Source organism: Macadamia integrifolia, chromosome 14, assembly GCF_013358625.1.
Source record: "Macadamia integrifolia cultivar HAES 741 chromosome 14, SCU_Mint_v3, whole genome shotgun sequence".
NCBI lineage: Eukaryota > Viridiplantae > Streptophyta > Magnoliopsida > Proteales > Proteaceae > Macadamia > Macadamia integrifolia.
This window is the reverse complement of record NC_056570.1, coordinates 18,468,031-18,481,077: the sequence shown is the minus strand read 5'-3', so window position 1 is coordinate 18,481,077 and position 13,047 is coordinate 18,468,031. Positions and strand designations below refer to the sequence as shown.

General features: G+C 38.9%; 1 protein-coding gene across 7 annotated transcripts in view; it reads right to left on the bottom strand.

Annotated features, from left to right (window-relative positions):
• LOC122060525 overlaps positions 1-13,047 on the bottom strand; it is a 34,370-nt gene that overhangs the window by 20,247 nt on the left and 1,076 nt on the right. For 4 of the 7 annotated variants that reach the window (XM_042623637.1, XM_042623638.1, XM_042623641.1 and 1 more), the window contains 2 exons: positions 7,029-7,170; positions 6,803-6,934 (listed from right to left, as the gene is read on the bottom strand). In XM_042623637.1, coding sequence (XP_042479571.1) covers positions 6,803-6,934; positions 7,029-7,170 — 274 coding nt within the window. The other 3 variants (XM_042623639.1, XM_042623640.1, XM_042623643.1) reach the window with 3 other exon arrangements.

Genomic DNA, 13,047 nt, shown 5'->3' with positions numbered 1-13,047 from the left:
TGTCCTCGAACTCGGAGTCGCTTTTCATGGACTTTCCACCAATCTCTAGCATGACCAATCAACCGGAAGCAAACAACTTAAAGTTTGTCTCTGTCAAGTTATAGTAGTCAAAATATTCCTCCAGAGAATCTAACCAATCAAGGATGTAGAATGTATCCTTTTGTCCAGCGAAGTAACAAACTGATGGAACCATCTTCGGTTAGGCACTGATAGATTTTTTGGAGTTTTCAACCTAGCTCTAATACCACTTAATGCAGGAGTAGATTACAAGTAACTAATTCCTCAGTCTATAACCCCAAACAATACATAGGAGCAAGAAACAAAGAAATAATACCATCAAATAAACCCCAAAGGATACAATACCCATATAGGAGCAAAATCATCCCAAAACCCAACCTGATAGGAGAGAGAAAGACCTTCTATAGCGCTGGAGAGAGAAAGGTGTGGCCAAGTCTGTGGGAGTCAGATTGAGCTGCACTTTTGGGTGTAGATTGTCCCTAGGGAGGGTACAAAAACCCCCCAAATATGAAGGGCTTCTGACAGCTGGTTATGCACTTTCTTGATTTCCAAACCTAGGAGAGAGAATGTGAAGAATTCTGCAGGAACAATAACTTGTCTTCTTCAGATAGCCTTCAAGAGAGGATCGATTGATCTTCTTAGAGTATAGAACTAAGGATCTATAAATCAGATCTCAAACTTGGGCAGCAATGAGGGTCGATTGGCTTCAAAAACAAGAACTCTTTAGCTGGCTGATTCTGATTTTGTATGTTTTAACAGGTTTGAACTTCTAATAACATAAACAGAAAATAAAAATAGAAAAAGAAGAATCGATGGAGGGTTGAGAAGGATGAAAGAGAATAAAGGAATGGGTATCTCACCCCTCAGGTTTTGGGTATCACACCCCTCAAAGGTAGGCATCTCACCTCTCAATAATAGTTTTTTTAGCTAAAGAGTAATCACTCAATAATTCATTCATTTAAATATAAAATTATAAGTACATGGGCTCCTCTATTTATAGAGGGCAGAATAACAATCAAACTACTACTAGGAGCTAGTTTCCCAATAGGACTAGACACTCCTACTACAACTAGGAATTCAAAATAGGACTAGTACTTGACTTTATGACTCCAACATGGAGTAGGACAGACTAAATAATAGTCCATATAGGACTTTACAACCGACCAATGGCCTAATGGGCCTCTATTGAATTAAATACCAACTAACTAAACTAATGAATTAAATCCCGTTTTTCTACCTTTTGCTTATATTTTGGCCCATTAAAGTGGCTCATTTCAAAGAAAACCCATGGGATCAAAGGCTCAACACATATATAACACAACCCAAGGCTTATTTGCAATAAAATAAGCCCAAGTGACTTATCTACATCACTCCCTAAGGAGAGAAATTACATATACCTCCCTAAGGAGGAAAAGGAAAATAAAACATAATGAAATAAATTATAATACTGCCCTTAGACTAACATAACTGATATCTCTAACACTCCCCCTCAAGCTGAAGAATAAGTATATCATGCATTCCCAGCTTAGATAGCAGAGAACTGAACTGATGATGAATAAGACCCTTTGTGAAGATATCAGCCAGCTGATTTCCAGTCCTCACAAAAGGTATGCATATGTAACCGGTGTCAATCTTCTCCTTAATAAAGTGTCTGTCCACCTCTATGTGCTTCGTCCTGTCAAGCTACACAGGGTTGTGGGTTATACTTATGGTAGCCTTGTTGTCACAATAAAGCCTCATAGGTGCCTCAGTATCAATACCCAATTCTTGGACAAGCCTTCTCAACCAGAGAAGCTCACACTCCATGAGCCATGGCTCTAAATTCTACCTCTGCACTAGACCGAGCCACCACATATTGCTTCTTGCTCCGCCACGTAACTAGGTTTCACCTACAAATGTGCAATAGCCTGATGTAGATCTCCTATCAAAAACTGAGCCAGCCCAATCTGCATCATTGAAGCCTTCTATCCTCATATGGTTATGCTTGGCAAAAAGTAGTCCTTTTCCTAGAGAGGACTTCAAGTACCGGATGATGTGGTAAACCGCCTCCAAGTGCCCACTCTTGGGAGCATGCATAAACTGACTTATCACCCCCACTGCATAATTAATGTCTGGACAAGTCAATGACATAAATAAGCTTCCCAACTAGCCTTTGATATTTCCCCTCATCAACAAGAGAAGGGCCACATCTTCCCCCCAGCATATGATTCTGCTCACTAGGAGAACTTGTAGGCTTACAACCCAACATTCCTGTTTCTTTCAAGAGGTCTAGAATAAACTTCCTTTGGCATATATGTATCCCCTTCTTGGATCTAGACACTTAAATCCCCAAAAAATACTTTAAAGACCTTAGATCCTTAATCTCAAACTGTTGGGCTAAGTAGTTCTTCAGATTGACTATCTCAGTTTTTTCATCTCCAGTTACCATAATGTCATCAACATAGACAATCAAAGTTGTGATAGTGCCATTACCACACTTAATGAACAGAGTGTGGTCAGCCTCCCTTTGGGAATAGCCATTCTTCAAGATGTCCTGTCTGAACCTTTCAAACCAGGCCTTCAAAGATTGTTTAAGACCATACAAAGCTTTCTTGAGAAGACACATTTCCTACAACTGAAGGGAACTTGAATCCAGGAGTTTGCATATACACTTCCTCTTCTAAGTGACCATGTAGGAAGGCATTCTTCACATCTAATTGATACAATGATCAATCCTTATCTGCTGTCAGAGATAAAAGGACCCTTATGGTGTTATGCTTAGCCACAGGAGCAAATGTCTCCTGATAGTCAATCCCATACACTTGGTTGTATCCTTTTGCCACCAGCCTTGCTTTGTACCTCTCAATAGTACCATCTGACTGGTACTTGATTGTGTAGACCCACTTGCATCCAACTGGAGTTCTCCTCCTTCGAAGGTCAACCAACTTCTAGGTACAATTTTTTTCAAGGGCCATCATTTCCTCAGTCATAGCTTGCTTCTATTTTGGGTTAGACATAGCTTCAGAAACATTCTTGGGAATAGAAGCAGAAGAGAGAGCAATAGTAAATGCAACACCTGCAGAGGATAGAGAATCATAGGAAACAAACTGGGCTATAGGATTAGTACAAACTCTCTTTTCCTTCCTAATAGCAATCGGAAGATCTAACTCTAATGTGGAAGGAAGGATATTACCTGACTGAGGAGGGTGGATCTCAGGAGTTGGATTCAAAGAAGACTCTTGGCAAGTCTTCTTGTTCCTCCTTGTGTACACAATGGTCTCCTTATCATCACCTGAACCTGAACTACCTCTTGAATGATCACCAACATCAATAATATCCACCTCTTTATGTTTCCCAATGTCAAGCATAAAAGGAGAGATAGGCAATGGGGATAGAAAAGAAATCTCATCAGTTGCCTTTTCACCTCCATTATGCTCCCCCTGAAAAGGATGCTGAGGAGAAGCAAAAAAAGGAGCAGACTCAAGGAAGGTGACATCTTTAGAGAGAAACCTTCATCTAGAAGAAGGATGATAGCACTTGTATCCCTTGGTAGTGAAGGAGTAGCCAAGAAAGATACATTTAAGTGCCTTGGGGTCCAGTTTAGTCCGAGAAGACTTATTAACATGGACATAACAGATACACCCAAATACTTTAGGTGGAAGAGAGAAAGAAGAAGACTGAGGAAACAAGATGTCCAGGGGAGTTTTGGATCTAAGGAGTGGTGTTGGCATACGGTTGATCAAAAAAGCAACAGTAAGAAAAGCATCAGACCAAAAGGTTTTAGGAACATGCATGCCAAAGAGAAGACTCCTACTGACCTCCAACAGATGGCGGTTTTTTCTCTCAGCTACCCCATTTTGTTGGGGTGTGTCAACACAAGCTAGCTGATGGATAATGCCATGGTCAGTAAAAAAGTCTAAAAAGACCACCATACATATACTCCCCCCCCCCCTTTGTCAGAACGAACAATTTTAATTTTTGTATCAAATTGTGTACATACCATATGATAAAAAATTTTAAAGGCATCATACACATCACTCTTGTGCTTCATCAGAACAGTCCAAGTAGCACGGGAAAAATCATCAACAAAAGAAACAAAGTACCGAAAGCCAAGTAAAGAAGTAGTAGCAGAAGGGCCCCAAACATCAAAGTGCACAATATGAAAAGGAACAGTCGATCTATTACCATGATAAGGACAAGAAAAATGACAATGTTTAGCAAAAATACACAGTTCACAATAAAAGACACGGGAACTAGGAAAAGAAGTAAATAAATGAGGTAATTGTTTCCTCATAACAAAAGATGGATGCCCCAAATGTTGGTGCCACAGTATCACAGAATCCACAGAACTGCTATCAGTACGTCCACACACATAGGACTGAGCTGTAGCAAACAAAGGTGATTGAGGTTCAAGTAGGTAAAGTCCTTTCTCCTCACGCCCACTGCCAATAATCTTCTTCGTCACTAAGTCCTGAAAGAGAAAATGAGAAGGAAAAAAAGTGACAACAGTTTAAGGGTTTTGTCAGATGGCTCACAGATAAGAGATTACGGGTAAGGTCAGGAACGTGAAGAATAGAATAAAGAGAAATGGAAGAAGTAACAGGAATGCTACCTTTACCAGAAATGGAGGAAAGGGAGCCATCGGCAACCCTGACCTTATCTCTATCAGAACAAATACAGTATGTATCATAATAATGAGACGTACCAGTCATATGATCCGTAGCACCCAAATCAATAACCCAAGATGGAGCTGTGGAATGAAAAGATGAGGAAACCTGCAAAGCAGAAGTTGAGGACAATGGCACTGTAAGGGAAGAAGATGATGAGCCTCCCAGTTGAGATATAACCTTGCGGAATGCTGTAATATCCTCCCTAATAAGGGAACTGTGCTCTGGCTATGGGCTAGGAGCAGACCTTGTAGTAGCATGCTCAGTCTCAACACTATGGGCTCTAGCTCCCCCACTATGGCCACCACGAGCACCACTAGAACCGCCACGAGGAGGTCGACCATGAAGAGCCCAACATCTATCTTTGGTGTGCCTAGACTTCCCACAATGATTACAATGTCTATCCTCTCCACGAGGTGGGCCTTAGCCTCAGCCACCACCATGCCAATCTTTCTGAAAGCTAGTAGTAAGAGCGGACCGCTCAAGAGGAGCATGTGCCATGGCCACCCGCCTAGTCTCCTCACTCTGGAAATAGCTACACACTTCATCAAGGGATGGAAGTGAAGACCGGCCTAATATTTGTATCTAGAACGGTTCATACTCGAGATTCAACCCACCAAGCAACAGAAGAACCCTCTTCTTTTCAAGTGTCTGGTAACCCTTAGCTTCATCCTCAGGATTGGATAGTTGGCGATCTCTATAGTGATCATACTTCTCTCAGAGACTAATGACAGTGTTCTAATACTCAGAAATGGTTTTATCTCCCTGCTTCATGCCAATAACCTTCTGAAGTAATTGATAAACCTTAGCCGAATCACTCACACAGTCAAAGGTCTTAGTAACACTATCCCAAATATCCTTGTAGTTTCTTTCCTCATAAACCTGCTTCTAATTTCAGGTTTCATGGAGAAAATCAGCCATGTCATAATAGTGAAGTTTTCAATCTCCGACTTTAGATATGTCGGGTCATCCGGTTGAGGAGCCTTAATGGAACCTATAATATACCCTAGCTTTCCCCTACTCCGCAAGGAAAGCTTCACAGAATGAGCTCAATCCAAATAGTTGGTGGCATCCAACTTCACAATAGAAATCTGAATATAGGGGTTGTCAAAAAACATAGGAGTAGGAGGGACACTACTCAATGTAGTGGCTGAAACATCACCAAAGAGGGCTACAAGGCCACTATCTTCAGACATATTGCAGATAAAGGGTCACACACAAGGTGGGGAGTACAAACTCGACCTAAAAAATTACCTTCCCTGAACAAAAAAAAAAAAAAAATCCAGCCATCAATCCAAGCATACACTTCAAAGGAATTCACAACATTTACCTCTTTCAAGGTGTAGGATCATAGGAGCTAAATACCCCTAAACATCATACCTCACAAGCAAACAGCAATCGGAAGCATCACAAATAATTTTTAGGAGTTAAAACACCAAAAAACAGGGCAGGTGATACCCTATTTGGACTGATAACTTTGAGTTGTGGCTGCCCAACTCAAGGAGGCTTGTAGCGAGAACACTAGGGCTGAAAATACACCCTAGGGCGATCCAAATGGGCTTGGTTTCAACTCCAAAGCTGACCAGATAAAAGAGGAATGGAGAAAACAATCCAAGGCTGGCAATAACTTTACCTAGGCCTGGTTTCGGTTCTTGCAACCTGCAAGTGTCCCTTCCTTCAAAGAAAAACTCTCATTGGTGTCTCCATGGTCTCCTTGCATGCCTCCCTTAAGGTTTCTTCAATCTTCTTACATGAAAAACCCTTTTCTTGGAACCCCTTTGTAACCTAGGGTTCCAAAGAGAAGAGAAGAAGGAAGAAGACAAGTAGTTCGACTCTCAAACCAACCTACAATAAGAAGCTCCGATACCAAGTTGAAATATGTGCATGGAGAGGAACAATGAGATATGAGATGAGGAAGAAGATGGAGAAGTAGAAGAGGGAGAAGAGAGAGAATCGATGGATGTTGGAATAGTGTATTGTGAGAGAGAACCTCACCTACACCAATATATCCTTTACTAATATATTTATAAGGTATTACACAAACCTCCCTAAGGAGGAAAAGGAAAATAAAACATAATGAGATAAATTACAATACTGCCCTTAGACTAACATAACTGATATCTCTAACAGATACCTACAAGATCTCTTCAATGAAGCAGTAGATTTTGCTTCTTCGAACTACTCCCAATGTTCTCCATATACTACCCTTCATTTCTATAACCTCTGCCATTCCCATCTCCGCATCCCAGCGAGCCTTGGATTTATTTTTCCTGTGGAAAATAATATAACACCATCAAGTTTTATAAACTTTCCTAGGAGGAAAAGCTGAGTAAACTCTTTTATTTTTCAACTCAACCACTGTACCTAATTTGCAACTTGGGGAAAGAACCAGAGTTATACTGAATCTCTTCATCATCTGTATCTTGTAAGTAGATATCTGAATCAGCTGTTCCATCAGAAGATGTTTCCCAAACTTCAACCTCCATTGCACCAATCACTGATAGAACTGATAATCAACAACCAATGCAATGCAATTTTATCATCTCCCTCAAGTGTTGATATTCAATTAATTAGAAAACAAAAAAGTAGGATAATATTTCATGATCCATGCAGAATTGCAGGTATCTCAGAACACTACTGATACCTAGAAATGACGTAAAAAATTTGAACACGATGATGAGAAAAGGTTAAGGACATGAGAACACACTGCATGAACTTGGTAGTTTATCAAATTACTTCAGATTGGTTCACAAAATAAAATAAAATAAATAGAACTCCAAGATTGTGGTTATCCAAAACCAGATTAGCTAGTCATAAAAATTTAAGCACAAGAGTGGTCTATCTAGCCATACTTCATTCAAATACTTATGCATGGCAAGAAACACCATATTCTAATAGCTAAAAACATCGACCAAGAATTGCTACACGGAGTACAGCTTGCTAATCCCAATCTGACATTAGGGATTAAGGTTTTGATTGCCTACTAGACAGGCCCAGATTGATTGAATTAGCTCTGATTTGGTGTGGCTAAATGTACCATGCATTTAATAGTAAGAAACTCAAATCGCTTGATCATTTTCCATGTGGGCCGGATGTGGCAGAATGAGGATGGACCACTTAATAAGATTATTAAAGCGGGCCTCTAAAATGAGTTTATTCCTACATATATGGAACAGGTGAGGACTTACTAAGAGTAAGAAGGAAACAGAATTAAAACAGAAACAAGAAAATGATATCAGATTCATATCAGGGTCTTTTGTGCAAATTAATATTTGAAAAACTAAGGGTCAGAAATGAACATCAATGTAGTAGATTGAGCAGTGCAGTTTACCAGCCATGCAAATATGCAATGTTACAATTTCTGGATTATTGGATCCAGCAGCAGGATGCAACATATATGGAAGAACTTGGTCACAGAGTAAGAGACACAATAGAAGACTAAGGAGCAAGATAGTCAGGAAGGATAGAGATAAAAGTCAGCCAGGTAACAGATTAAGTAACAGAAGAAACTTTAGGAAACAGACCATGCAACAAGAAGAAGAGCAAAGAACAAAAAAAACAGGCGGACCAGGTTACTAGTTGATATACTTTACTGCTCCTGCAGAATATATTAGCCTGTGATAGAAGACATAATAGAAGAAAGAAAAATAAGTTTCAAAAGAGTTAGTGAGAGAGAGAGAGAACCGAAGGGGAGGGAGAGCGAACCAATCAATTGGGAGGGGGGGCGGCGAAGAGGAGAAAGGGAGAGTCCACTCATGCACAATCTTTTCAAAAACAATATTCACAAACACTCTATTCAATGGGGCTACAATGATAACTGTCATGGAGCCTAGGCGAACCAAAGCGATGGCTGGTTGCCTTGTCGCATCGCCGAAGCCCTCGCCTATGAGATGCCTTATTGAACAAGGCAATACTATAGAAAAGGGGATCTGAGACTTATATGCAATATACAACAACACCCAAAACCTTATCCCAACTTAATGGGGTCGGCTACATGGAGATTTCAAGCAAGGACAAGTGCGAGGATCCATGAAAAAAGATTGACGGGTTATGGCTAATTATAACAAGTGTCGACTATCAACTTGACGCACCACTACAAATCAACCGTATGCTAGTAACAACATACCATATTAAGGTACCGGCCGTCTACTTGACGTACCATATAGATTGGTCAAGCCAAAGCGTCCTATATGCATTACGTCTACCACCAAGGCAATCCATCGCTTAACCTACTTTATGAAAGGAGGAATAAGATAGCGAATTCTTGACAACCCTGCTAAGCATGAAAGTAACAACTCGAACACATAACTCCGCATTGAAAACTATGTAATCAACACACAATTCCGCATTAAAAACTAGATAAGCAACCCACAATTCAAACCAAAGGTATCAGTGAATAGCGAGTGGTTCAACGCACCAGCATAAAGCCCAACACCACAAGCAAACCAATTACAACTCACGTGCGTTACGTCCACCACTAAGATAGTCCACCACCAAGACAATCCACCACCAGACCTACTCCACCTTATCTCCCCTCTTCGCAAATTCAGATCCATTATGCTCTCCCATCTCGCTATTGACATCCACTACATCATCCTTCAATTTTTTATCAACTATAATGCCCACTCCGCTTCCATTACATTGATCTCTCGCATACCAAAGTTTGAAGACACCTTGAAAACTATGATTAAAAAATAAAAAAATAAAAAAATAAAATAAAAAAAGGAAAAGAAAAGAATAAATAAGTATATCATGTAGAGTATGATTTTACCAAAAGGAAGCCACACAACTGAAATAAACACAATATAATAGCTGAATACTAGTCTTAATTGAAGTTAGCCTCTCCCTAATGGAATGGATCAATAGTCTCTATTATTCTCCCTTTTCCCCTGTTCAACTTCAATCTCATTTTTGTCTTCTTCAATTAAATATCCAAACATCCACAATTGGTTAATTTCACTTGTGACGGAAAAAATTCTGATAAAGTGATAAACGACATCGTATCTTCTAAAACTGCTAAGCTAATCTCCATTATGAGAACCGAGTGATAGAAATTTATGCTACCAAATGCCATAATCTTCATCCATTCACTCAAAATCACAATGGTAAAAAAGGAAAAATGCAGCAAAAAAATCAAGGAAAGCAATCAACAAATGCCAAAATAATCAAACAAAACTTTCAGCTAGAAACCTAGAAAAGCATTAAACACATTCCAACTCAAACTAGAAAAAATCATCTAGATTTGAAAATTAACATCTAATAACTAGAGATATGATGATACTGAACTTGTTTCTCCCAAACCCACTGTTATTTTTCCCAGAGAAGATATGGTTGTTTTCTTTTGGGCTTGTACATTGTAATTTCTAAGACATCCTTAATCAACCCAAACTAGAACATCACTCATCAAAACAATGAAATCAAACATTTTTTTACCATGAGAGATAATTAGGGGCTGTTATTATCCACCTCAATACCATTCAGTAAGTAGTCAAGGCTAATTGTTTCGATCACCTAATTGTGAAATCAAAAATAAATTAAAGGATGAATCACCTAATTGTAGTTACAAATAATAAGAAGAGAGAGTGAGTCCAGATATATATATATATATAGAGAGAGAGAGAGAGAGAGAGAGAGGTAAGAGATTAATAATGTTCACCAGAGAGTAGAGGGAAAGTCGATTGCCAAGGAGACTTGTAGGTTGCAGAGGCTTGGTTGCTTAAGGGAAGAAGGGGTCGCAGCAGCGGGGGTGGTTTGGGGTCGCAATGAAGCGTGCAGAGTTGAGACGGGAAGACGGGCCAGATCTTGGCAAGGTCATCTTGCCAGAACTCAATAGACTTGAGATATTTCTGAGAAAAATATGTCAATGATACTAGGAAGTACAAGTGCGTCGCCCACCCACAGCCAGGCTTCAATGAGCCAAGTAAATTGAAATACAAATCTGTATAATAATTTAATGGCACAATGGAAACCCAGTGAATATTCATTTATTGGACTAGCTTTGCATTAGATACCAGAAACCAGAAAAACGAAACATTTGAGGAAAAACTTCCCAGAACATAAAAATGAATGAAACTCATCATCCTTACCTGGAAGACAATCAAGTATGAACTGATAAGAATTGATAGGGGAAAAAGAAAAATTTTGAAACTAGAGATTAGATTTTTTTTTTTAATGTTTCGTGGAAGCTCAACTTACTTTTCTGAATGAAGACTGTAGGGAGTTCAATTTATTACGGACTGATTATGTCCACCATCTGACAAACATCAAGGAGCTAGGGATTATGGCAAGGATGGATTGGATTCGAACCAGCCTACCCGCAGAAGATAACAATCTGGATTGCCAAGAACCCAATTGCTCACTCACCCTCTTAGTTCCTCCAATCAGCTATGGAATCAACTTCAGACTTCTAATTGGAGAAGAAGAACCGTGATCGTTCACTGCAGTCATGAAACAGAGGGCAATTTCGGCTATGTATTGTAACGATTCTATTTTTTAAACATGGTTTTGGGTCTAGCACATTTTTTTGCATTTCTTTTTTTTTGGAGTGATTCTGTATCTTAAATGTTGTATGGTAATCCCAAAAAAAATTGATTTTGTGACCTGAAAGAAACAGAAACATGTATGGTTCGTACTTAACAGAATCGTTTCTATTAGAAACCAATATTTACATAAAATGTCATCTTCACCATGGGTGTCAAAGTTGTGATTTTTAAATAAAATCTAAGGATAGTCAATGGTTTTTTAATAAATTCTAAGTTATGAAAACCATTATTACCCAGATAGCTAAGACACATTAGGACTCTCCCCACATGGAGAGTTCCATTTTTACTTTCTTTTCAGTTTCCTAATAGCTTGTAAACTGTATTTCAGCTTCCTGATAGGAAAACTCAGTATTATTCAGTTTTACTTATAAGTTATAAAATCCATGAGCTCCCCGTGTTTTATGATGAAAGAAATTGATGTTTGCTTCAATGGAGCTACCGTGAGATTCAGTTAAAGGGTGGGAAATACTTGGGATCAGTGTGATTCTGATCCAGGTTTGATGGTGGGAAGCCAAAAGTTACATTCTTCCATCATATAATCTGTTTTCCTCCTTCATTTAAGTGTTGTTTCATCTGTTTCTATTCAGGCTTGCTGTTATCTATTTAATCTGAGTTTTGGGTAGGATTATCACCTAATTATTGGTGGTTACGTACTGTTCATACTGGGAATTAAATGACAGCAAGAATCATCTATAATAGACCTGGTGGCTACCCTGTTTTAGAGCACCTTTTGTCAGAAATGAGATTCCATACAAAGAGGCATATATCCAGCAGATCCCTCCCATCTTTTGGGGTATTAATGGGACCACCAAAGAGGGTCCTTCACCTTGGAGGTGATCTAATCACCAAGGGGGTGTCATTCTTATATATAAAAAAGGAAACCAATTGGGAGAGTCAATTCTCATATGGGAAAAGAAACAAAGAGCAACAAATTTAACAAAATGCAAAAGCACAACATTTTGTTGACAACCAAACCCTCAACCCCCAGGCGGGGGATTTTATTATCATAAAGAAAATCTTGTGCAACCAAGCCAAGTCGTTTGGAACATAAATAGTTGAGCTGTAGAAGTTTCATACTCCAAAATCTGTTCCATATTTGAAAATCCAAAAGCACTGGATGAATTGGGAATATGATAAAACTTACAAACAAGATGACAAATGACAAAATAATAAAAAGAGTTGCAAAGTTCATAGGACAATAATAAAAAGAGTGAGGAGGGACTGAATTTCTAGTAAGAAAAATGCTGGCTCACTCTAATAGATTAACTAAGTGGAAACCTTGGGTGACTCCAGCATTTGAGTTACACAAGAGCCGGACACTATGCATGCTAAGAATTTGAAGCAAGCCACATATCCAAGTCTGCTACCTCTTACATTAAACAAAATCATGAGGCTAGAAAAAGGGGGAAAAAGGAAATAACCTAAAAGTCCTGAATCCTCTATCTAAAACTTCTTTTGAGTTGATTTTCTAACAAAATTTTATGGACTGCATCACAATAATTAAGCTCAGAGGAGCTGACTATAGTCCTATTACTGTACTGGATGTTAGCCATTCATTGTAACAAAGATAAAACTAATCACTAACATGGGAAATCTGTTGAGGCAACTCAAGGCTAGAGCTCTACATAATTTTTGCATACTACCATATATGATTACTTAGCTTTAAGGAACATCACTTCTAGGACCAAAATCTCAAACACAAATTACAAAGCACATTGGTAATCATTGTCAATGTTCCAAATTAACAACCCAAAAGTAATGATTAATCAAGCCATTTGTGATTCAGTTTTCACCATTCCTAGCAAAAAATATATCTAAGTTGCATCACTACCAAATTCAAT